Here is a 25485-nt window from a genome sequence, read left to right as displayed (position 1 = left end):
ACATAAGGGAGAATAATAGAAGGGGCGATCAACGAGAACAGGCCCGGCTGAATACAACTGAGGGAGGAGAGGTTTTGTGCCGTGTGCTGGGTACGATTCAGAGACAGAGAGCCCTCCTGGTTACACAGACAGCCCCTGGACCCCAAGGGATCCCCATCCCCCCATCCATCCCCCCATCCATCCCCCCATCCATCCCCCATCCCTCCCCTCAGCGCAGCGTTACCCGCTGACAGGCCGCCACACTCAGCGCCTTACACATTCAAATTGGCGGGAGCGCGGCTGCCACTACAGGTCGCAGCAAGGACCAAACTTCCTCCAAACGCGCGAGCGTTGCTAAGATACCGCCTGGCTCTTCTTCTTTCCCAGCATGCACCGCGGCCCCTCACTCCGCCGCCTGCCCCCGCCCGCTGTTACATCCGGGCACCTGACGGGTACGGGCTGTGTGGGGTTTGTTGGTGCGCGCTGCTGCTGAGGTGACTGCGGCGCTGTGCGGGGCTGTAGGGGAGAGCGGCGGTCTGGACGTTCGGTCATGGCGGTAAGCGGTGATTTGCGGTGATTTTCGGAAGGAATCGAAGCGTGGAGCTCAGTACGTGGGGAGGGAAGAGTGCGGCGTGGGAAGGAGTGGGTCTGGAGCTCTGAGCGCGGAGAGACAAAATGGCGCCCGCCGCTCCTTCGCTCGCCGCCGCCATGATGGGCCTCGGCCCCGCTTCGCCCTGGACTTTCCTTCCCGCTTCCAGAAGTTTCTGCGTCGTTTTACGAGTTTGGGGAGAGCTGAGGAGGCCTCGTGTGTTCGGCTTTATCGCTTCTAGAGCTGGGAGAGGAGCGCTGTGCCTGTGGGGGGGGCTTTGCTCCTGAGAAACGCAGGGCTCGGGCTCTGTGGGCTGGGGGGAGCGGTCGGACCCTCCTCACTTCTGGGTCACCCAGCTTTCTATATGATGTTACTTAACGTCTCGTGTTTTAGCGACTAATTGCGTTTATTGTTGTCTCCTTGTCCTGTTTTTATAGCTAACTTTGTGAAACTTCTCTGCTGTAGTTGTCTGCCTCGAATCTAAAAACTCTTAGCGTTATATATATAGGCAAAGTGTGGGTTTGCTCCCGTTTCAAGTTTTTATGGCCCGGTGTAAAGGTATTTGCCCCATCACTGGGTTGAATCACTGAGAGTAGCTCAAAAACCAACACAACTTGTTTTGGTTTTTTTTCTGAAGCTATTAGTCTTGGAAGTGCAGAGGAAACATAGATAAAGCTCTTTCTAGTTAACTTTTAAGTAGTTTTCTTTTACATAAAATCTGGTATTTTTTGTTCTTATACTGAAAAATCTGACCAGTAGCGAAACAGAACAACAACAAAAACTTCTGGAGAGAGCTCAGCCTTTTTCTCCTATGAAAAAAAGATACCTTTTCTGTTTATGTAACCACTTAACATTATTATTTTTATTTTTTCTGGTAAAAAAGGCCTTGAAGAATAATGATGGACTTCTTGCTTTGCACCTGAATTACAACTGTCTTTAGGTTTGTTGAAAGTAGGTGCTGATGCACTGAAGTTTTGTGGCCATTTTTCCAGTTCTTGAGGAACTGAGAATAGTCTTGATGAAGCCTGTCAGCTTTTTTTGTTGTTATTCTAGTTTTCTAGGGCTGTAAGAGCACAAGAGCATTAATAAGCAGCAGTTTGTACAGAAAGCAAGAGCAGTAATCAACAGAAACATGGCAACTGGAAAGTGCTTTTAAAAACCCAATTGAGATAGGCTGTTAGCTGATATTTTCCTTATTGTTCTCAAGTAATGTCAAATGTAGTTTCGTGGAAGTCTCAGAATTCCTTTAAAACTTAAACTGGTGGGGTCTTTCGAAAACCTTAGATGAAAAAGGGAAGGGACGGAGTAGGAAGCCTGGAGGCAAACTGACCTGTAAACAGCATTGTGAGGTAGTGATCAGTATTCAATTCTATTGTAAGCTCTAAAAATCTCATGAAAAAAAGTAAGGTGAGCTTTAACGGAGTGGGAGAGCAAAAATGTTTGCTGCACATTAGTTCTTAATGAAGTTTTGGAAAATCAATCTGCATGCAGTTACCCAGTTCACTGCTGGCTTGTCCAACTTTTGCTTAACTTATAATGAGATAGCAACTGGCGGAGTTGACTTCATAGGGAGAAAAAGTCATCAGAGGAAGTACTAAGTGAATAGTTTTCCTGTTTTTAAATCCTAAAGTTTTGGTTCTGAAACATTCTGTCCTTGCCTTTAGGGTAGTGACACCGAACGAGATGGAGTAGTCCCAGAAAAGACCTCTCCAGAAAGGGAGAAAAAAAAGGAACAATCAGATGCCTCCAGTTCTCCCAGAACATCAAAGCATCACTATTCAAGATCGCGTTCACGGTCGAGGGAAAGAAGGCGGAAGTCAGGTATGGTCTCAAAACCATTTAAGCATCTTTTGAAAAACAAAATGTTCACTTTTCTGTTAACTTTATGAAGTTGAAAAAAATAAAGCTGTTAATTTCGATTTTGCATCTTACGTGCATTACATTAAAAGTTTAAATAATGAAGTGTTGAGGAAGAAAGTCATATTAGTATTCGGAAGATATGGTGATGTGGCTAATAATGGAGTGGTTCCAGGCTACACAGCAAACCCAGGAAGCCATTCTACTGTTTTAATTATGTTTGGTTAAACAAAAATGAAATGACCTGGCCAAAAAAGTAGAACGGGACTTAAGTATGACATGGGTTTATTTGTTACTGTTAGAGCTTAGATGCAAAGAAAGAGCTGTAATGGTTAGAATTCACTTTCTGCGATAGATGTTCAAATGGTACTGTTGGTGTTTTAAGTCTCTCTTTTTGGCTTCATGCATTGGAGTAACTGAAAGGAATTTGAGAGATTATAGTCAGCTGATTGTTTCTTTAACTCTGTAAATGACAAAAAATATCTTCTTCTCCAGATGCTGAAGGAAGAAAACACAGAAGCCGGAGCAGAAGCAAAGAGGTAATTAACACTTTGTAGTGATTAGGTAAATGTACAGTACGTGTATGAAGTATCTTGTAGTAATGCACATATATAAACCTATATAAGTGACTTTTATGGTAAGTACAATAAATTGGAAACTTTAAGCTTAAAATGGATATGGAGATCCTTTCATAGTGAAGCATGATTGCAGCCATCATGTTGACGAGGTAATAGTTTTATAGCGAATCGCTTTCAGAAATTAGTAACTTGAATTCTTTTTTTTTTTTTTTTTTTTTGTGGAAACAGCCAATTGAAAGAGTTCGTATGGAGAAGTAGAATGGTGTTCTTGATAACTTTCACAGAGCTTCCATTAACCAAAAGCCTTGCATGGCTTTATTCCTGTCTAGTGTTCTGGACTTTGAATAATATGTACCAGTTTAATTAAGAATATTAAAAGCAATTATCCACCTAACTGAGGTCTGTTTATTGCATCCTTTAACTGTAATGACTGTAATAGCCGGACAAAACAAGCTGGTCAGCTGGAAATGTGACAGTAGCAGCAAAAAATTCAGAAGGTTGTCTCTTTCCTTTTGAAAAGAAAAAAAAATATATGTATAATTATTAAATATATATACAGGGATGCAGTAATGCTTTGGAAGTAACTGGTTTACACACCAGAGAAGAGATTAAATGAATGAACCAGGACCATCAAAATAGAAAGGAAGCTCAAGCCTTGTGGGGCAATAGCAGGCTGGGTCAGACGAGGGACTTCAAACGTTAACCTGGGTCAGGAACTTCTCCTTCCCCAATTCCAATGGAAGCTCTGTTTTGTTTTAAAAAAAATAAAAAGAAGGAAAAATAATCTAGGAGAGTTTTTGTGAAAATGAATATATTGTTTAGCTCACATGATAACATTTCTATAATAAATCATACTCAGCGTGCTAATGCGCGAAGAGACTGAACTGAAGACGCTGCAGACTCAGATAGCAAAATTATAAGCCTACTTCATGATAAGGTAACTATTAGTCATTCAAACTCATATTTCCCTTAAAAGTATCTTAAATCCGTTATGGGATATAATGGTGTTTATTACTAAGTGTGTGCCTAGAAGACTGGTTAAAAAAAATCATCGAAAAAAACAAACTCATTTTAATGTTCTGAAAAAAATGTTCCTTGTTTAAAATTGTCCAGTGTTTTTAGCATTCTATTAGATCTAATCATAAACAGTTTGTTTAACACTTTCTAGATTATGCTTTGAGGATATTAAGTGTCCCACGGTAGATTTGCTGTTTTCATTATTTGCAAAGTGTAGCTGGTTGCCTGTAGACTAAATAATGAATATCAGTAATGCTTTTCAGTGTATGTAGTAGAGCAGCTTCTTAGATGAATAGATACTTCAAAAAGATACAAGTAACATCCTTCACTATTCACATGATTTTTATGTAGCAAGTAGTTCTTGAAGGTGTTGTAGTGAAATACCCTAAAAGCAGGAAAAGGTATCTTAACGTATCACATCTGTATGTGAATTATAATTGAACATATTTAGAATTAGAAATATGTTAATAAGGAATTGATCTACGTGGATATGAGCTACTTACAGCTTCTTCTCCAGACTGCAGAGAGATTTTACAAGTATTTAACACAAAACTGATCTAGTTGAGCAAGAAGATGGAAAAGAGTCAAGCTTTAATCTAAAATTTATACATCATCATAAAATGGTGACTTGGAAGAAAAACGTTAAATGTAAGACTTCAGTGGGCTATGCTAGAAAGAGTTGAAAATGAACTGGTTATATTAAGAGAAGGTGTTGATGTCATGGCTTAGTCTCTAAGGAAAACACTGGCAAAAATCAGGCCTGACCTTGCTAAGTATTTTTGGCATTGCAGCTATAAAAAGAAATCTTTTTTTTTTTTTTTTAAGTGACACTGCAGGAAGAAATTGCAGTATGGTGGAGCAGCATATCTTTAAGTTAAATCTGCTGTGGGAGGTTTTGGAGTGATGCATGTTAGACTTAAATACTGCAAATAGGATTTCAACTGTGTAACTTATTGCTTCGCTTTTTACAAACTGTTGGAAATTACAAGAGGGTTTTGCTCTAAAAAGTAATTATCTGCTGATAGAGAAATGTTTTAGTTGCATCAGCAATATAGTGTATGTCTGCAACTATACGTATGGATTACAATAATTCTTTCTACATGGTAGATTTAGACAAATAATTACCAATGTGATTGTGTGTCTATATAAATATATTTGTAAATTGTCAGATATTTAAAGATAGGTAAGGAGTATATGTTCTGAAATGAAAACAGTGATTTAGTTGTTTTTATTATAATGTTGTGAACTCTCATGGAAGTGTCATAAAGATACCTTGATGGATGCTTTTAAAAATCCTTTAATGGGGAGGAGGGCAAAGGGGGACAAATGATAGTGTACATTTGCAACATTGGGTAGGTGGTGGCACTAGGTAAAATAGCCATCACTCATGATTGAGTCACACTCCTAAGGTTACTAATGTTGCATCACAGCTTATCAATTTTTATCTTCTGATACCCATACTAACTCTCTTTGTTGCACTATTTTCCTGAAAGAACCAACTTCTTCTTAAAACAGGCAAGAAGACACGAATCCAAAGAGAAGTCCTCCAAGAAGCACAAATCTGAAGACCACAATGACAAAGAACATTCTTCTGACAAGGGAAGAGACAGCCTAAACTCATCCGAAAATGGTGAGGATAGACATAAACGCAAAGAGAGAAAGTCATCAAGAGGGAGGAGTCATTCAAGATCCAGGTCTCGTGAAAGGTAAGTTGTTTTACATGATGAAATAGGTCTGTTAAAAGTAGGGCAACAAAGTTGGTGAGGGGGTCTGGAGCACAGGCCTTATGAGCAGCGGCTGAAGGAGCTGGGATTGTTCAGTCTGGAGAAGAGGAGGCTCAGGGAAGACCTTGTTGCTCTCTGTAACTACCTGAAGGGAGGTTGTGAACTGGGAGTCAGCCTCTTCTCTTGCCTCACTGGTGATAGGACTAGAGAGAATGGCTTCAAGTTGTGCCAGGGGAGGTTCAGGCTGGATGTTAGGAAGTTGCACTACTCTGAAAGAGTGGTCAAGCAGTGGAATATGCTGCCCAGGGAGGTGGTGGAGTCACCAACCCTGGAGGTGTTCAAGGAACATTTGGATGTTGTGTTGAGAGACACTGCTTTAGTGAGAACTGCTGGTGATGGGTGGGTGGTTGGACTGGATGACCTTGTAGGTCTTTTCCATCTGTGATTTTTTTTTTTAAAATACATTCACAAAAAGTGTTGAAGGTTTGGGTATGTTGTGAAGTACAATTGAGCAACATTGCTGACCCAATTTAACTCTAAAGCATCATTTTGTATTGTATATTCTGGTTTTGTATGGGCAGTATATTTGCTGCTAGTAGTCTTTATTCTATATTGATGCTGGGTAAAGTTACTGAGTGCACCTAAGGTTTTCTACAGGTCATACTTCAATGTTAACTTGGGTTTATAACTTAGAAACAGAGTTTGGAAAACCTTTAAGATAGAGTATATTAAATGTTCCCTATTGGCATTGATGGGAAAGACACTATAAACTTAGCTGTCATTGCTTTTTGCCTCCTAAATCAGTTGTTTACCCAGAGATGATGCTGTATGTACTTCCTTGCACTGTAGGCCACCCAGCATACACTCAGGGTCACGGAGGTGTTTGGGACAAGCTGTATTGCCAGAATAATTTCTATTCAGTTCTGCTCATACTGGGGTGATCTGTAGCAAACGTGACAGCAAGGAACAGCTTTCCGCTGATAATGTACTGAGGGATTCTATGACTCATGAACTGAAATCTGGGCATCTGTTCTCTAAGGTACTAAAATACCTTGGGGAGGAGGGAAGTTATCTTGCCTTGAATTTTAGGCTTCAACATCAGATTATTTTGGCCATATGTTTGTTTCTAGATACACGCTTTTATGAACAAACAAAAATAGCTGTATTTATGAGTATGATCATTCACTTAAACTCTTTGGAAATGACTTGTGGCTGATGGTAGTGTGTGATTACTCCTAGTTCTAAACTGTTCCAGGCATGGATTCCTAAATGTGTATGGTCCCTTCCACCTTGCCTAATGCATTTTGGCCTGTCACAAACCTGAACCTAAGTCCTTAGGTAAAATATGAATTTAAACAGGAGGAAATTTGGACCTCTGTTTCAGACGTCATCGCAGTAGAAGTCGTGATAGAAAAAAATCCCGATCTCGCAGCAGAGAGAGAAAGCGCCGTGTAAGATCTCGTTCTAGATCAAGATCTAGACACAGGCACAGAAGCAGAAGTAGAAGCAGAACTAGGAGCAGAAGCAGGTAAGTGTTAACTTCCACATGTGCTCAGTGGCAATTGGTTGAATGCTATGTGTGGTGGTGCATGTTTGGTCATGGAAACAGGTATATTAAACAGCTTATATGTCTCAGATTTTCATAGTCTATTTTCGTGTTAGCAATTAGAAATACTTAATTGGTTATTTATAATTTAGGAGGAAACTATCATTTTGAGTAGCATAAATATGACTGTTGAAGTTTCTTTAGTTTCTTAAATGGCACTTCAGTTTGCTGTCTTAAATAGAAATGATATTTAAGTAGGAAAAAAATAGAGTAAGGTGCAGCTAATACTTTCATGTGTTTTGTATGAGAGTAGTGTGGTTAGCAGGACACTACTTAAAAAATCATATTTTAATCATCACTTTTTCTGTGTGTGAGTGTGTGTGTTATGAAAGTTTAACTGGGAGCGATTAGGTGGTGGAGCATCTGATCGGTGTATTTGCTAATCCTGACCAGCTCAACAAGATTAATTAAGAAATGTGTGGATCTTTTCTGTAGAACTAGTGTAGGTAGTGTAGTGTGTGGGTGTGAACTGAGAGTCAGATGCACTGATTTGATCTATGTACGATTCTGTTAGTGATTACAAACTTTTTTGTTCATTATGAGATTAATGATCATCTTTACTTTTATTTTTTTCTCACTCTCTTGGGTGCTTTCATTCTATCCTTAAACTTAAATTCTAGAAGCAGAGGTTGAAACCAAGCAGATTCTGATTAGCTTGTTTGGTGTCTATATGCTGTAGTTGAGGTTTTCTTCCCTGTACAGAAATTAATGCTTTTCAGATGGTGATTCATTGTTTTCTTTGTAGATTTTGCAGTTCATTTGCATGTGCTACCTCTGCATTATTAATGCCCTGAAGGAGTTTCTTAATAAGTTGAAATATGACTTAATGATATTGAGGACAGGGTTTTTTTTCATTCTGTCCGTGTAAAATTAAAAAAGGGTATTGGATGCAAATTGGTGCCCTTTCAAAGCTGCCAAGAATGTGTTACCAGTGTTCCAGTTTAATTAGTAACATTCTTACCAGTATATTTCAAATTGCGTTTAAATTAAAGACATCAGGTATGACCACTCAGTATTACAGTGGACGATTGGAGACTTAAGAATGTAATGCTACAGCAACACTTGAGAAACTGTTAAGAAGACTTATCTTTTGGAAGAACATATTGAATTACATGGTTTGTGTCAGATTTTATTTTGCCATGCACTTTCTGCCAAACTTTCAGCTGGGGTGAGTAGACTGGTATACACACATTATTTATGCTTACTGATATCTGAGCTATTTTTAGCGGGGTTTGTAAGGCTTCAGTTTTTTATTATTTCCAGTTATCATTTATTATGTACATTTGAAGTTTTAAAGTGTCACTTTGAACTCTTCGTTTAGTGACTAAGTGAAAATTTCACGTTTCAGATTTTTTTTTTTAATTTTTTATTTTTTTATTTCTGCAGTAGAATTCAAATTAACCTGAAAAGGAACTGCAGCTATAGGAAGTAGTCAGGGATAGCCATAGTGTTTCTTCAACTGGAACTGTGCCTCGGTGACTGGTGATAGAGAAGTGGATTCCTGCAGTGCATTTAAGTGTTGTTTTGTCTCACAGATATTAGGGAGGGAAAATAAGCAAGGTATGATTCCTGAACAGTAGTCAGAACCACTACGTCAAGCCCTGGGCTCAGGTGAAGAAGATGAAGACTTTGGAACAATAATTATAAGTCAGGGAAGGCTCTTCATGAGCCAGATAAACATGATGTAGAAATATGGCTTACAAAAATGCAACCGTGAAATGAATTTCCTCATTCATGAAATGCAGTACTTCCTGTGTTGGAGTTCACAGGCTCTGACAGTGGCATTTCTGAACAGCAGTTTGACCTTACCTTGGTGGTTCTTTGCACAACTTCAAGCTTGCATTTTCAAGTCACGTCTTCACTAGTGTTTGAAGTAATCTTTTTGTTCTCTGAGCCCATAGACCCTTCTAGCAGTTATTTAGTTGCATTGATTAAATACAAGATGAAAAACATGACATCATCTGCTTGTTTCAAATGAAAGTACTTAAACAGAAAAGCTCAAATATTTATTTCCTTGATGTTTACCAGTGCAGTAAAGCATCAGACCAAAGACCAGACCAAACTACAATAGTCCTCACGGCAAAAATGAAGGTATCTTTGAAACATGCATTACATCTTATCTCAGGAATGCAGATCTGTCACTTCCCAGTGCCTGAATCTGCATCTTGTCGTCTTCTGTAAAAAGATAAGTCTCACTTCCTTTGTATTCTACCAGATTTGTCATGTAAACAAGGATCTCTTGTAACTTCAGACTGCATTTCATGTTTGTGGATGCTGCACAAGTTGCAAACAGAAGTGGAGTAGATGAATGCCATTTAAAGTGGCTCTACTCAAGTTAGTCACTATTGCAGGTGGTTTATAACTTTAAGTATAAAATGACAGAAACATCCTTTGTGCATTTTAACTTGGCAAATCTGACAATTCTCATGTAGTTTCAGCTTTGGATGCGTCCAGAGTTGGTGACTTTTATTATTCAGAGCATCAGTCAGAGGCTTAAAAAACAATAAAACTTTATCAAAACTTTATCTTTTGTAATGTTCTTAATGATCTTAGCAAAATAAACCGAAACCATAATAACTGCTAATGATGCTTCTATGTATTTTAAGTGGCTGTTGCTTAAAAGAAACTAGATGTATATATCAAAAGAGCCACCTTTACTTGAGAGAAGGTTTTTAAATGCAATGGAGATTTTGGTATTTTGTTTAAAAATATTTTTAAATAGAGATCATTTGTCAGCCTTCAGTTGAGACATGCATTGTAGTCCTCTGCACAGGTAGCATCCTCCAGAACTTATCAAACTAGATGGGAAGGTTCTTTTTTTCTTATATCTTCACCCAAACAGCTGAGAGAACATCTAGTGAGAAATATGCAGAAGGGAGAATAGCAATTCCCCTGAGTATTATTAGAGTTCTTGTCTCAGGGCTATTTACATACATATTTACAGTATTCACTTCTAGCATAATTATAATGCTGTTGTGTTTTTTGTTTTAAAGCCTTCTTGTGCCTCAATCTATTTTAATTTTCTTGCAGTTTACATACAAAAAATTACGTGGTGTTTTTTCTTGCCAGGAGTTAGAATGAAAATCTCTTATACCTAGTGGAAGGGTAAATGAATACCTGGAATTACATATTGTTAGAGCTTTCAGTTGAAAAAACGCAGTTTTAACTTTGTCTTGCTACTGTGCAAGTGTGACTGTTACGCTGTTGTAGTACAGTCTCTGTGACTTCTGTTTTTGAAAACACTCCATGTTACTTTTTGAGTCGTGATTGAATGTTCTATAAAATGTAGATTTATTGTTTTAGCAACTGTCTTATACTTGGTTACAGAGAGCGAAAGAAAAGAATCGAAAAGCCGCGCAGATTCAGCAGAAGTCATAGCAGGAGTCCAAGTCCACCACCTTTTCGAGGTCGAAATACAGCTATGGATGCTCAGGAAGCATTAGCCAGAAGGTCAGAAATTGTTGCTATTTTAGTGGTGTGATATGAATAATCTGTTCCTCCTCTTTGGTTTTGTGTGTCTGAATGCTTTTATTCACATGTATTTTCTAGGTTGGAAAGGGCAAAGAAACTGCAAGAACAGAGAGAGAAAGAAATGGTTGAAAAACAGAAGCAACAAGAAATGGCTGCAGGTAATCTATGTGTATTAATTTCTGAAGAATAACGTGGGTGGAAGGTAATGCAGGCTTATGTGTTGAGTGTTTAAAGTAATCATCAAGTCAGTGTTGGAAAAGGCCTCCAAGATTACCAGATCTATCTGTCCACCTACCACCAGTATTTCCCCACTAAGCCAAATCACTTAGTACCACATCTGAAAGTTGCTTGGATGCTTCCAGGACAATAATGTACAGTGTTACAGTCCTGTCCAGCTGATGTACTGGTGGTTTATTTGATCCATGCGTAGGAAACACAAGTAGAACAGTAAAAATGGAGGGGTGGAAAGGGATCAGACAATAAAAAGAGCCAGTTAAAATATTGTCTATAACACTGGTCGTTGGACCCTCCCACATGCATCATTCATTAAGAGTCTGAAAGCTGTTACCCATGCAGGTGTATTTAAAAACATGAGTTATGATCCTTCTGGCTTACTAAACTGTGTTGGAGCCTTGTTTCTTAGTTTATAATTGCTTTTAGTTTATATTGGTTTTTCATTGTTTTCAGCTTACTGCTATGAATGGAAGTGTGCTATGAATGGTTTTCTGGGGGAGAAAAAATGACTGAACTTAGTATCTGATGGCAATTTACCATTGCTTTCTTTAGCAGCTGCAGCCACTGGAGGTTCTGTTATTAACGTTGCTGCTCTTCTGGCATCGGGAACACAAGTAACTCCTCAAATAGCAATGGCAGCTCAAATGGCAGCACTACAAGCAAAAGCACTAGCAGAGACTGGAATAGCTGTACCTAGCTATTATAACCCAGCAGCAGTGAACCCAATGAAATTTGCAGAGCAAGAGAAAAAACGGAAGATGCTTTGGCAAGGCAAAAAGGAAGGGGTAATGTGTTTTCTTACTTTCATTAAACTTGTTTGAAAACATGTATTTCTGAACTGCTTACGTGAAGAAGCCTAGATGTTCAGTGACAGCTGCTAGTGACATAAGACTTACAATTATGTCTGACTGTGTAAATCTTAGGAAGTATAATTGGATCCTTATGTTGATCATAAACAAAACTTGCCACTAAATATCAGATGTGGTTGGTCTCTTTACTGAGAAGTGCTGGTAACGTTATGAAGTCATATGTCTTTTCCATTATTTTAGGCATGTTTTCTGACGTTGTTTCCAAAGTTAATGGAAATGATTACAGTCTACTCAAGTACAGAATGTAGCTCATTTTGAAACCTGTGGTTAAGCACACTTCCCTCACAAAAGGTTTCTGTGGGGATGCTGCAAGAATGCCACTGGAAATATTTTGCCTCTGGCTTTGCTACAGCTACACAACAGTCTGAGTTTTTAATACAGCTTTACTTTGCTTGCTACTGTATTGTGATATTCACAGGAATAACTGTAAAAAGATGATGTATTTTATTTTTTTCTTTTTTTTTTTTTTTTTAATTTGCCCAGGATAAATCACAGTCTGCAGAAATATGGGAAAAATTGAATTTCGGAAACAAGGACCAAAATGTCAAATTCAGAAAACTGATGGGCATTAAGGTAAAGAGTTCTGAATGTCTTGTTTAATTTATGATACCGGGTTTGGTTTTTAATTTTAAAGGGTGCCTAAATCAGTAAGGATGGGTTATCTGGTTACTGTGTGATGTAATTAAATCATTTCTCATTAAAGATCACAGGAAGTTTCTAAATTAGATTCCAAGTCTAGAATTTCATATTTCTTGCATTTGTTATGCTCTGTGACAACAGTCCTAACTGTAACCAATATTCATAATCTAATGAATGTTCATAGATGACAGCTCCGTGTAGGTCATTAAATGCAGGTGTTTATTTGAATGAATTTAAAAGAGGACTTCAAAAAGCTTCTAAACATTTCTTGGCAATGAGAGCAAAAGCTGTATTGGAATTGTTACAGCAGCAAGAGCAGATGCCTGTTTTTCTAACAGGCTCTTTGGGATTCAGAATTACAGGGGGTTTAGGGCAGCTGTAGCAAATGAAAATACCACTTCCTACAAAGCTAATGCTTTATTTTCTTCTGCTTTCTAGAGCGAGGATGAAGCTGGCTGTAGTTCAGTTGATGAAGAGAGCTACAAAACGCTGAAACAACAGGAAGAGGTTTTCAGAAATCTAGATGCACAGTATGAGATGGCAAGGTCGCAGACACATACGCAAAGAGGAATGGGGTTGGGGTTTACATCTTCAATGCGAGGAATGGATGCAGTTTGAATACAAGCAACTTTAAAGTTTGGGACTTTGGAAGGTTCTTGTTGAGATGTTGGGTCCTTGTTCACCAAAAAGCTAGCATTCTAGCTTGCATGGGTGTTGCATTGACTTTAATTTATTGATAAATACAATTTTTTTTGTAAATATCAGATCAGTGATACTGGTGTTAGTGTTGTAATCAGGTTATACCCACTTCCATTAAACTTGACAGAGCTATAGAAGGACAGTATTTTTTAGTTAAAGTTCTACTTTTCAAACCAAGCAGCAGATGGGATGAACTCATACATGGATATTTGGTGTCCACTGTCTTGTGTACTTTTGTACTTTAACCTTGTACAGTTATTTTCAATTCTTGAAACATGAAAGAAACATTGTGTAGATGTTATTTAGCAGTCTGGGCCTCTAGGCACGTAATCCAGCGCAAAAACCTGGTTAATAATAAAGAAGTTTTTTCTCTAAGGTCTTACTTTACGTTCAAGTTGTCTTTAGGGCAGATCTCAAAGGAAACTCAGGAGAAGGGCTCAGAGGAAGTCAGAAACAGCGTTTGTTTTGCTTGGTCTATTTTGAAGTAGTTTTATTTGAGGAAGCTTTCTTTTGCTGCAGAACGCTCAGCTCGTTCCTCCTCTTGTGGGGCTTTTTTTCACTATTCAGAGTTGTTGAGGTACAGGCAAGTGTTAGGTGGTTTGGGGGCTTTTTTAATAGAATGTATTAAAAGCAAACACTAAAGTAAACTGCTTTCGTGTTGTATAACCGTGCACTGGCAGGATGCCTTCATCTGGGCCTGTTTAGGATGCAGTCAGTCTGTGGGCGGTGTGTGAAGCGGCTCCTGAGGGAGAAGGAAAAGGCGGGAAGGCGGATGGCACCGCGGATGGTTCCCGATGTGCCTCACGCGGTGGCGGAACTACATCTCCCAGCATGCACAGCGGGCACAGCTCGGCGCGGCGGTATGGGCCTGGCCGCAGTGCATGCTGGGGGCCGTGGTTCCGCAGCGCCCTTCGACCCCCGGCTCCTTCCGGCGCTCCCCGCGCCCCGCCCTTCCTGCTGCGGCTTAAGATGGCGGCCGAGGTGGATTTCGGCGACCGCGAGCTCTTTGAGCAGCTGGAGGAGCAGGACGGGCCGCCGCCGCCTCACCGCAGCGTGGACGAGGAGCAGGAGGGTCGTGAGGGAGCTTTCTCAGAGCTGCAGGAGCGGCTGCGGGGCTGCGAGGAGACGGTGCGGCGGCTGCGGGCGGAGAATATCCTGACGGGATTGGCGGGGCCTGCGGCGGGCGGGGACGGGGGGGGGCTGCCTCCTGCCGCCGGATCCCTTCCGGGCCAGGATCCGCGCACTGCGCTCATTGCGGGCAGCCCGAGCGGGCTGCGGGGCTGTGAGGAGCTGTGAGGAGCTGCGGCTGCTCCCGCCGCTCGAGAGGCGGTTTTCTCTCACCTCAGGCTCAGTGCGCCCTTCTCCTTTTGGCTGCGGGGCTGTTGAGTTCTTGAGCGTTGGATCAAGTTAAAACGCCTAACGCTGCACTCCTGCTTTGTGCTTTCGTGAAGAAAAGGAGTGGTTTTGCGTTCACTTCGAAAGGCCGTTTTTAAAAGCACTGGAAAAAAAAATTAAAACTGCTGAGTGGTTTCCTTTGGAGCTGTTAGAATGAACACCAGCAGCCTGACATCTGAGATGTCCTCTGTGCAGTTAGCTTTCTATTTACAGGTGTCTCACTGCTCACCCTTTTGTGATGTATTTTAGTCATTTAAATACAGACACTGACAATTCAGGCAATGTTCTGTGCAGTTTTTGCAAGGTGTTTTCTTATTTAGCCCTGCCATTGGTTAAGGTGCTGTTGTGTCTTCTGAAGAAAGCAATGTTCCTTAACAAGAAGGTAACATCAAGAACTTAAAAGGAAGCTGAATATTCTGACTCGCCCTAGGTATGTTTCTACTGGCTTACAGTGCTTCTGTCCAGCACCATTCCTATGGAGTCCATTAGGCTTCAGTGTTAAGAACTTTGTTTGTACTCCCTATTTATGTATGTGTATGTACATGTATGCATATATTTATGTTCGTTTGTTTGTGATGTGGCCTTTAAGGAAAGTCCACTTTACTTTTTATGAAGTTTGGCAGCAAGAACAAGCATATAACAGTAGTTACAAGAGTAAGAGAACTGTTTTGTTGTTCTCCATGTAGTGTCTAGTCATTGGATGGCACTGTGAGATGGATCTTAATGCTGTTAACTTCATTTTATTGTGTTGTTAGAAGAAAGCTTCTGTATTCTGTTTTATGTTCTCATCTCACAATGAACCACAAAATACTTTCCTCAGAGGATGAAGGTTTTTCTTTAAGATAATAAGAACTTCCTAAAATAATGGAACTTGCATTGGCCAAATGTTCTTCTGTCTGGAATACAGGCTCTTTGCTGTGACAGCTGAATAGGGTGTATTTAGAATGAAACTGATGTAGTAACCATTTCTATATTTGTTCTGTTCTTGTAGTGGAATCTCAGTGGACAACTCAAAAGTTGATGGGCCTCTGTTGCAGATTTTATTTATGAACAATGTAATTTCTAAGTAAGTACTTCAGCTTTTCAGTAAAAGACTCCCGACAGGAAGCTAGACATTACTTTTCGCTTGGTTATGTTTGCCCAAAGGATATATGTCCTATTTAGTAACATAAGCTTGTTACTTTGCAGAGGAGAAAGGGTAGGAATTAGCAAAAGAGAAGAGCTCTCCTGTGTTCAGTCACAATGGCTACATTTATTGTAAAACAAAGTGTGACTCCCTGGAACTCCTGACTAAAAGTTTTCAAAGTGTTGTTGGTAAATACAGTGCATTGACTGTGCCCTGTTCTCAGTTGAGTGGTGACTGCCCTTTGTGTAAATCCTGAAGTAGTAAATGGCAGATGCTTCAAAAGATACTTTCTGTATATTTCAGTCTTGCTCTTTTCTTCACCTTTTTATGCTTCTTTACTCTGTTGCAGGCAGTATCATCAAGAAATTGAAGATTTTGTTTTTAATTTAATTCACAAATACGAAGAGCAACAGAGAGATGAGCAGGAAAAAACACACTTCAGTCTTAAGCCTCAGGTACTTTAAGGATTGTAGCAGCAATACTGACATATTACACTGTTAAGTAGCTGAATTCTAGATATTTTTTTTTCCTATAACTGCTAATCAGGTACCTATCAAATAAATGTTATAAAACAGCTTATTCTGGGCGGGGAAAAAAATACCATAACAAAGAAATTATCTATGATATTTTGGACTGTGGAAACCATTATTAAAATAGATGTGTCTATTTAACTAATGTGTCAAGAAAAAGTAGTTGTACTCGGTGTTTTGTGCCTTTTATGTACTTCAGTATTTTTGGAGCTCTTCTTTATAGTGTCTGCTATTTTTAATCATTGACTTGTGTTTTTACTTTTCATCTCAGCCCTCCAGTGTTCTTCTAGAAGAGGACTGTAAAACAGCAAGCTCGAATTCTGTTAAAAAAATGAAGGAAGCTTTTAGTGTAAGTTTTTGACTATATGCTTTTGAACGGTAGGTCTGACTCTTTGTTCTACATACTCAATACACTTTAGCATTAAAATAATATCTCATTAAATTTCTTGTATCGATGTAACAGCAGTAAAGTTTGGTATGTTTTTGGCCACTTCAGTGGAAAAAAAAAGTGCTGATTTGTACAGGTGTGGGTGTGTGTTATCTGTAACTATCATAGAGTGGGTAAAAACATGGAAGAATTCCAAGTGGTATAAATTTCTAAATATGCTACCAAGAATCTGACCTAAATACTGACACCTTTCTGACAATTTTCTGACTTTTTTTCTACAGGTTGTAGGAAGTGTTCTGTATTTTACCAATTTTTGTCTTGATAAACTGGGACAGCCTATATTAAATGAGAATCCACAGCTGACAGAAGGATGGGAAATACCTAAGTATCCTGTTTGCAAAAACAAGGGTCTTTATCTGCTTACCAAATCCAAAGAGTGCCAGTTTGGTAAATTGGGCTCATATTCAGTTCAGTAGATTGTATGTTTCTATTAAAACCGTATCAGTTGTTATAGATGACAAGTTTTAATAGGAAATTTGTGGATTTTGTATTCAAAAGATACAAGTGTTTGGATATTATTGGCTGACTGACTTTGAGAAGAGTGAATGCCGTACTCCTGTAAATATATCTTGTGAATGCAGGGCTTTCCTGGGCCAGTCTGCAGTTAGGTTTGGAAGGGAAGTTCATTTCAGATACAAGTAAGTGGTTTCCCTCTGTGAAATCTGTAATATGGGAGAAGAAAAGGGCTCAGCAAACTCAAATATTCTCTAAGATAATTTTTGCCCTATTTGGGATCTAGGAGAAAATCTTTTATTAAAATATAATTATGTGATGTTCTTACTTTACATCCATTTCAGAGTTGGTTCTACGCTCTTCTAAAGCCAGTATTTAGAAGGCGGGATTGAGGGAATCATTGAGAAAACATTTTTTAATATTGGAGTCCTTGATGACAAAAGGAAATTGGACAAGATATTTCTCTTTTATTTTTCCCTTCAAGTAATCCCATCTCCCCAGTTTCCCTACATTACTTTGGCAATAGAAAGAGTCAGGAGAGAGAAACAGTTTCACAGTTCATTTCTGCACTATCTAGTTAACAAACTTGTCATAAATTAACTTCCTAGTGTTAGAAGATGGCTTGTATCTGTAAAGAAATTGTAAACGTAAAAGCCAGCTATTCTGGCTTTTCTTGTGGCTGCCTTTGAACCGTGCATACACTGTGCTGTAATTTTACATCTGGAAAGTTGCCCGTTGTAATGTATTGAGTCAGTCTTCTCCAAATGATATTTGTACAATCTCCCAACCTCCAGACAAAAAAAGTGGATGTGTAATGGGAATTTCTCCTAAAATGTGAAGTTAAGCCTGGCTAAGCTTTTGTGTTTGTCATCTTTGCCAAATCAAAGGTATTACTGTTCAAAATTACCTCATCTTTCTTTAGAGCTCCTGTAGACATTGAGCCTAAAATAGCACTTGATACTGAGTTAAATGGTGTATGAAATACGGTGGTTCTAACGACTAAAGTACCAATTAATGTGTCAAACTAGTATCTGACATCTGCTTTTCTTTTTAAAAGCAACTGTTAGATTCTGGAAACGACTGTCCTTCTGAACTTTACTTCTTAAGTCTCGTCCGTGCTGATTCACTTGTGGCCCTCTTCTCTTCTTATACTTTGCTAGACAGATGGGCAGAACAGCTAAGAACATGCAGTCAAAAAGCAAACACAAGTAGTGTGATATGACCTGTCTACACTTAGTTGAGATGTAAATTCTGTTTTTGAAAATCTACCCAAATGTGTTATTAATAAGATTGATATAAAGTATGTCAGAACTGGGAGTGTGAAACTTCTGCCTATTAGTAAGGGGGCTCTAGGTTTAGCAAGTGGTTATAAAGGACAGGATAGCTTTTTGGATAGAAATTGGGTATTAGAAAGCAATACAAGCCTATCTTACCAAATATAGTGGATATAGTTTTATAGTTTATACTTCTGAAGTGCAGACTTCACTTTAAGCACCATCTGTATCAATGTATCATGAATCCATAAATCAATATTTTGTACAAAGCCCTAGTAAGTTTTCATTGATATTTTAAACAAAATTGAAATTTTGCTTCATCCAGTAGCAGTTCCTTATTGAAATCTAAAGATATCAGCAAGTTTTCAGCCAGATTCTCTCCCTAGATGGACAAGAAATACAAGTAAAACCAAAAAGGTTTGTATTACTCTTAAATATAAAGTTTTGAGCTGCAAAGTTCAGATGTGTTCTGTGATTATTCCCATATATACTAAACCCTTGAACATACTTGAGCACTGAGTTGAAGTAAACCAGCCTGTGCAGTCAGTGGGTCTCTGTGGTTTACTAAATTTGTTTAGGAAGGGCCAATATTCAATGTGCAAAAACTTTCTGAAGTTGTTGATGTCCTGTTCTTCTGTTGCTTCTTTTTAGTGATTGCATTGTCATCCCTGCACCAGTGTACTGTCATCATTCTTATTATTTTCTGGAACAATTTCCATATGGCTTACTTTACTATTAAGACAGGCTGATTTAAGAGTTGATGGTATAGCTTCTATGGGAGGTAACAAGTAAAGTTAAAAGATTTTATGTGTGAAAGCTTGTGTGTTTTTCATAGCATCTGAAATCATTGATTTCATTTGTAATGAACACCATCTCAGCTTTTATCAGGAATCACAAAATGAAGGGAAATAATGAATTGAACCATATTTAGATTAGAAATGTTGTCATCTGAAGGGAAAGCCAGATTGAAGAGTCATTCATATCATATGGACTGTTGATAAAATACTTAAATCACAGCAGATGTTTGTATTTAGATACCAAACAAAGATGAGGCAAAATACATGCTTTGTTTTATCTAATTAGAGATTCAACAGGTTGGATTTAGAGTGGGGTGGGCAGATGTCATCTTGGACACTCATTCTTGTGTCACCCTTTTGTCTCTGCATGTTTCCCATCCTAATTTAATTTATCTTCAAAAAACAGTGTTTAAAATCTTGTTAGAGATTGGGATCTTCCCTCCTATAGCGTTGAAAATATGTGCTCTGATGGGTATTTACAGGGAAAATTAAATTTGAAGGCAGTTGTAGTTCAGCATACAGTCTGCGTAGCTTCTTCAAGCTCTGGGCCAGGACTTTCCAGAGTAGTTTGGTCCTGCTGCTTGTTTCTACAATGCTGTTTTTTGGTATTGTAAGAGCTGTCAGAGCTTTGATGATAGAAGCATCAGAAGAGAAATAATGGTATCACTATACTACAGAATTAAGTTGAAGGTTCCATATCTGTATTCTGTATTTAAAGCCTCGTGTTAACATCCTTACTTTTCTTCTTCAGGACGTGGCATCAGCTTTAGTGTGTAGATTTGTTTTGTTCATGCAGTGCTAATAATGCAATGTTTGCATATTTAATTAGAAGCAGAAATCCTTCAGATAATTCTGTCTATAAGATGATATAAGGAAAAGCTTTTTCACCATTAGGACAGTAAAATACTGGATTGTGTTGCCCAGGGAAGTTACACAGTCTTGTTCCTTGGAGATTTTCTGGACTACTGCATAAAGCCTTGAACAGCCTGGCCTGATCTCATAGCTAACCCAGCTTTGAGTAAGGAGCTGGATTGTAGACATCCTGAGGTCCAACCTGAATTATTCTGTTACTATTTTATTCCCTCTTATGCGAATATATTTTTATTATATGGGTTATAAAATATTATATGGGTGTCTTCCTAGAAGTACTGCTTTTCTGCTCTAATTTTAGGGTTTTTGTTTTGTTTCGTTTTCCTCTCTACATGCTGTCATGTTTATTTTTTAGTTTATTATTATGCTGTGTCTGTTTTTTTTCTCTGTTTTTGTATCCTACGTAAGAACATGAAACAAAATTCTGTTGCTCACTTTTGAAGGTTTATATTAAACAGTCAACTTAAGAAAAGCAGGAGTCAGCAGACAGTGCTTACCTGTTTTTCTAAGTCTAATAAAATCTTAGCTTTAAAAATATTATGTGAATTTCACATTGCAAGGTGATTTTCAGCTTTAATGTATGAATTTTTTTTCTGTGTTTTTTAAGCAGACCAAAATCGCTCTGTTTCAATTGTGGCTCTGAAGAGCATCAGATAAAGGACTGTCCAAAGGTAAACTCTACATCAGTATTTAAGAGACTGCCTCTTTATAAGAAATGTTTCAGTGGATCTACACCACTTAAATAAAAAATAAATGCGCTGGTCAAGATGTGCAGTTGTTTATCTCTTTTGATTAAATCATACTGCTCATACATGCAAGTTCTACCTCTAAATCAGAATGTAAATCATTTTCATAGCATAATATTTTGAATATATCCTTTGTTCAAACTGCAGAATATCCCTAGATATGTCTCCTGTTTGCCACTAGATAACATGCAAATACTCTTTGTTTTTTCAGTATGTAGTGTTCGTTACAACTGCGGTTATACCTCAGCCGTGTGAAAAAAGCTCGCTTGTAGGGAGTACCAGTTTTACATTTGGTGAAGACGTGCGTGAACTGTAAATTGTCCAAACTTAAACTTGCCAATTGTATTATCTTCAAGCCACGAAATGCAGCTCGCATAAGTGAGAAGAGAAAGGAGTTTATGGAAGCTTGTGGTGAAGCAAGCAATCAGAATTTTCAGCAGCGTTACCATGCAGAGGAAGTAGAAGAGAGGTTTGGAAAATTTAAACCAGGAGTGATTAGGTATCTCTTTTCCTTTTATTGGCTGTTGTGATGTTTTTCTGGAATGACTTGACTTTTCTGCCTTTGGAATGCCAGGTGTTGCTATCCAAAGTCTTATTTAATATCAGAAAGTTAATATCATCCAAAGTTTTCTTTAATATCAGAATTGGTTTTGCCCTAGATTTGTTATTTCTGGAATTGACTAGCAAAATGGTTTGAGCTAAATCATTTCAGCTTGATCATTTAAAATGCAAGTGTGTTAATGACTTCCTTTAAAAAAACTCAGTCATGTACTTCTTGTTTTCTCAACTCAGTGGGGAACTTCAAGATGCACTTGGTGTCACAGCTAAGAGTCTTCCTCCGTTTATATATCGCATGCGTCAGCTTGGTTATCCTCCCGGCTGGCTCAAAGAGGCTGAAATGGAGCACTCGGGACTTGCGCTTTATGATGGTAAAGGTGTGTATGTGTTAGATCTGGTCACTGTTGTTGCCATCTGTCAATACTTATGTTCCAAAAACCAAAACTGTGTTTGTAATCCTATGGATTTATTCAGTACCATTAAATAGCATAGTTAATAATTACGATTTTTATTTATAGATGATAATGAAACAGAAGATGAAGGATATCTTCAACGAAAACATGTCACTTATGATGTCTCTAAGTTGATTAACTATCCAGGCTTTAATATCTCCACTCCAAGTGGGATCCCAGATGTAAGTGGCTGTCTCTGCTTTCTGAACAGCCTATTAAATAATGCTTATTGTTGTTTAATGTTCTGCATCATCCATTTGGCAGTTTTCTTTCAACAGGCTATTTTAAGTGCTTTGATTTGGAGGTGGGGGCTGTTCAGGTGACATCTTATATATCTGGGCAGGGTCTGGCGGTGCTTCTGCAGTATTTATTTCCATTGTAAGACCAACAGGAGCTTGGGTTAATTGGGTTTCCTTTGAAGACAAAACATCACGTACAGATGCCTGTTCCATTTGCCCATCTGCATTTTCTACATGTTCTTGTGATGCTTTATTATTATTATTACTACTACCAAGTAATAACAATAATAATAATAAATTACCAAGTAATAATAATAGTACAGTTCATTAGTTCTTTGTATTCACAGGTTTCAGTATTTTTGGTTTGCCTACCTAAGTTCCTACATAAGATCTGCTTACCTCTGATAAATAAGGTTTCTGATGAGAGGATGAATTCATCTTGCTTGTTAATCTCCTAGTATTTCTCTTCAGTTCTTCTGTCTTATTAAGCCAAACATATGCAGTGTTCAGCCCTTTGTCTCTCTTTTTTTTTATTGTTGTAGGAATGGCAGATGTTTGGTTCCATCCCCATGCAGCCATCTCAACAGAAGGATGTTTTTGCTCACTACCTTTCTAATTTCCATGCGGTGAATATATCTCAGTTTTACTCTCAAAAAAGAAAAGTTGTCATGTAATTAGTGGAGACAGTGATCTCTTGTTTATGTTTTCACTTAGACCATCTCATTGATACTACCAGTTGTGAAGTCCTGATGCTTTTATTAGCTTTACAGTAAATGGCTAACATTTAGTGATTTTTTTTATTTTTTTAAGTCCAGTGAACCAGTAAGGTAGTTTGTAACTTGGCTTACCTGTTCTAACAGAAAAGTTTCATGCTTAGAAAAAAAGGTAGCTATAAACTTTTACAGCCTAAAATCAATCTTGTTTCCATGTCTCCCTAATAAGTAAAAAGCTTACTTGCTGTAGACATGATTTACAGTAAACTTAATACAGTGACTTGAGAAAACACTGTTAAATTCCAACTTATTTTGTTTTCCTGGTTAACTTCTTTTCAGCCAAGTTCAAAATCTAGCAATAAAAGGACTGCACCACAGCCAAGCTCTCATCATTCAAAACGATCAAAAGACACCGTGGAGGTTGCAGTAGCTGACATGGACATAGATTCTGGTATAGTTGTTCTGCTTTTCTTTTTCCCTAGTTTAGATTTTTATTTCCAAAGTAACTTTTCTGGATTTAAATGTTAGTGTAGACAAAGGGAAAACAGTGTTTTAGTACTTGCTGTGATAATGCTTAAGGTAAACAAGAATTTTCAGATGTGCTCAGAGCAATTGGAATGCTGGGTTACCCATTCCAATCTCTTTACTTTAGATGTATCTTAAGAAAATTCTGTTGTAAAGACCTTCAAATCCTAAAATACTTGGGTTAAATACTTTAGGATGTTACAAACTCACAACTTCTTTAAAAATGAGTCAAACTAACAGGACGTCTTGGTGTTGTTTTAATGTTAGAATAGATGGAGAAGCTTTATCTTTGCTTTTGGATTTCTTATAAGAGAAGGGTACCTTAGTGTGACTAAGTACAGAAGAAAGTCTGTTCAGTACATTCAAGAGATTTGTTTGTTTGTTTCATAGTTTTTCATGAAATGTCCAGGAGAGTTAAAATCCCCAAACAGGTAGTTTCAGTGGATGTTGAAACTTTAAGAAAGCTTGTTCTATCTCAGCTGAAAACCAGGTATGAGAAGACCTATGTCAATGCATTGGCATTGAATGTTGTCCTAGTCGAACTTCAGATTCTAATAGAAGCCTGTTATCTGTTTCTAGATGTGGAAGTGTCACAAAGATCTCAAACAACCAACAGTTTTCAGTTCCAACCTCCACTGCCACCTGGACCTCCAGTGATTTCAACTCCTCCTCCTTTACCACAAGGCACACCTCCACGTACTCCTCAAAGTCTTCCCCCAACTCAACCTTCAACACCCACCCATCCTCCTCTTCCTAACGCTGTTTCATCATTGAATCCTTCCATTGATGTTCCTCAGCCAAAAATAGTGGACTCAACCATGGATGAGGATACCCTGACCTTGGAAGAACTAGAGGAACAGCAGCGATTAATTTGGGCAGCATTAGAGCAAGCAGAAAGCACAAACAGTGACTCTGATATCCCTGTTGATACACCTTTAACTGGAAATTCTGTTACATCATCACCATCCAGAAACGAAGTAGATCTTGTTGCAGAAGTAAGATCATCTGATAAGATGGTAACATTGGAAACTAGGTTTTCCAGTATCAGTGAACAGGTACCAGAAAATGAACATTCTTTAACTAGTCCTAATCCAGACAGTAGTTCACCTAATTTAAAGGAAAATCCTGAAAATTCCGATTCTGAAGGCCTGCTAGATAACACCGTGCCTGCTCCCAACCATGAGGTTAACGATGGAGAAAGTATAGTTGATAATAAAGTGGTGACAAGCACTGAGTCATCTGCAAAGAACTCAAATCCTGTTCCTGATATGAGTAAGTTTGCTGTAGGTATAGCACCTTTTGAATTTGAAAACATGACAGAATCAACAGGCACTTACCTTCGAATAAGAAGTGTGCTAAAGAATTCCCCAAGAAACCAGCAAAAGAAAAAGACTTGACTTTAACTGGTCTTCCTTTGTTTCTTTATGTTCAAATTCCTGCACCCTCCTCTCTCCTTCAGTTTTACAAACTCAGATAACGTTCCTCATCCTTTTGTGGGAAGGAAAAAATCTGTAAAGATTACCCTGTTCTTCCTCAAAACTGAAGTTACTGCAGGGCTTCCACCTTGACCGGAATCAATCCAGCCAGAAAATACAGATGAATTTTCCCAAATTGCATCCTTCCACTATGGAGTGCCAGGACTGTTGATTTGCATTGGCAAGTAAATTGTTCTTCACTCTAAAAAAGAGAGACTTGTCTTATTGCTCATTGCTTTGGCTAAGAGTTGCGTTGTCCTTGAATTTCAGGTGGATTGTTGATTTTTTTTTTTTTTAATATCCTTTGTACAATAATGGATACTTTATAGATTTTGCTAATTATCCTGTAGATAAGTTTAATATATTCAGAATGTTTTTTAAAAGATCTAAAATTAAGGCTTCCCATGTCAAAGTATTGGAAATTGGATGAAAATGACCGGGGATTACCAGCATTATCGTCACCTCTTCAAGTATTTTTATAAACTTTTATTTATGTGGGTTAGTTTTAATTACCACTGTATCTTTTGTAACATCGTTCTTCATGTAAACTTGCTGTACATATGTGTTCATTTTTATGTACAGAGGTTTAATAAATGAGTTTTTATAAATATGGGTTTTTTTA

At 38.3% G+C, this 25485-nt stretch overlaps 3 protein-coding genes across 23 annotated transcripts in view; 2 read left to right on the top strand and 1 right to left on the bottom strand.

The window, feature by feature from the left end:
- Positions 1 to 373, bottom strand: part of KNTC1 (kinetochore associated 1) — a 32249-nt gene extending 31876 nt beyond the window's left edge. For 4 of the 5 annotated variants that reach the window (XR_014949069.1, XM_085555618.1, XM_015877836.3 and 1 more), the window contains exon 1: positions 224 to 373. Coding sequence is in view for 3 of the 5 variants with exons in the window: in XM_085555618.1 (XP_085411744.1) it covers positions 224 to 259 (36 nt within the window). In the remaining 2 variants the exon portion in view is untranslated. The remainder of the gene's footprint in view (positions 1 to 223) is intronic. The other variant, XM_085555620.1, reaches the window with a different exon arrangement.
- Positions 374 to 418: 45 nt separating this feature from the next.
- Positions 419 to 13637, top strand: RSRC2 (arginine and serine rich coiled-coil 2). 9 transcript variants are annotated; one of them, XM_085555779.1, is made up of 11 exons: positions 419 to 535; positions 2233 to 2389; positions 2921 to 2964; positions 3863 to 3940; positions 5514 to 5726; positions 7129 to 7272; positions 10678 to 10800; positions 10900 to 10979; positions 11611 to 11840; positions 12408 to 12497; positions 13002 to 13637. In XM_085555779.1, exons 4-11 carry the CDS (start codon positions 3933 to 3935, stop codon positions 13179 to 13181), a joined length of 1068 nt encoding a protein of 355 aa, XP_085411905.1. In that variant the 5' UTR covers positions 419 to 535; positions 2233 to 2389; positions 2921 to 2964; positions 3863 to 3932; the 3' UTR covers positions 13182 to 13637. The 9 variants fall into 9 exon arrangements, with proteins under 9 accessions (XP_085411905.1, XP_085411903.1, XP_085411900.1 ...); XM_085555777.1 differs by having other exon boundaries at positions 11608 to 11840; XM_085555778.1 differs by lacking the exon at positions 419 to 535 and adding an exon at positions 1630 to 1703 and having other exon boundaries at positions 11608 to 11840.
- Positions 13638 to 14212: 575 nt separating this feature from the next.
- On the top strand, positions 14213 to 25471 carry ZCCHC8 (zinc finger CCHC-type containing 8). 9 transcript variants are annotated; one of them, XM_085555747.1, is made up of 15 exons: positions 14213 to 14414; positions 15047 to 15087; positions 15649 to 15723; positions 16133 to 16238; positions 16585 to 16662; positions 16983 to 17086; positions 18840 to 18905; positions 20763 to 20826; positions 21258 to 21400; positions 21694 to 21836; positions 21978 to 22093; positions 22693 to 22776; positions 23203 to 23314; positions 23779 to 23878; positions 23968 to 25471. In XM_085555747.1, exons 1-15 carry the CDS (start codon positions 14232 to 14234, stop codon positions 24143 to 24145), a joined length of 1593 nt encoding a protein of 530 aa, XP_085411873.1. In that variant the 5' UTR covers positions 14213 to 14231; the 3' UTR covers positions 24146 to 25471. The 9 variants fall into 9 exon arrangements, 7 of the variants coding, with proteins under 7 accessions (XP_085411873.1, XP_085411872.1, XP_085411871.1 ...); XM_085555746.1 differs by lacking the exon at positions 23779 to 23878 and having other exon boundaries at positions 20766 to 20826; XM_085555745.1 differs by lacking the exon at positions 23779 to 23878.
- The last annotated feature ends 14 nt before the right edge of the window (positions 25472 to 25485 follow it).

Source organism: Coturnix japonica, chromosome 9 (genome assembly GCF_054131305.1).
Source record: "Coturnix japonica strain WE chromosome 9, WE-NBRP24, whole genome shotgun sequence".
Taxonomy (NCBI): domain Eukaryota; kingdom Metazoa; phylum Chordata; class Aves; order Galliformes; family Phasianidae; genus Coturnix; species Coturnix japonica.
Note: the sequence above shows the minus strand (reverse complement) of the source record. Positions and strands in the feature narration are given on the sequence as shown.

Bases quoted from the DNA above. Each gene is read 5' to 3' on its own strand.
- RSRC2 (XM_015877874.3), top strand. The intron at 10,801-10,899 runs GTCAGAAATTGT...TGTATTTTCTAG, and splicing joins CAGGAAGCATTAGCCAGAAG to GTTGGAAAGGGCAAAGAAAC. The intron at 12,498-13,001 runs GTAAAGAGTTCT...TCTGCTTTCTAG, and splicing joins GAAAACTGATGGGCATTAAG to AGCGAGGATGAAGCTGGCTG.
- ZCCHC8 (XM_085555745.1), top strand. From the start codon at position 14,232: ATGGCGGCCGAGGTGGATTTCGGCGACCGCGAGCTCTTTGAGCAGCTG. The intron at 15,088-15,648 runs GTATGTTTCTAC...CTGTTCTTGTAG, and splicing joins AATATTCTGACTCGCCCTAG to TGGAATCTCAGTGGACAACT. The intron at 21,401-21,693 runs GTATCTCTTTTC...TTCTCAACTCAG, and splicing joins TTTAAACCAGGAGTGATTAG to TGGGGAACTTCAAGATGCAC.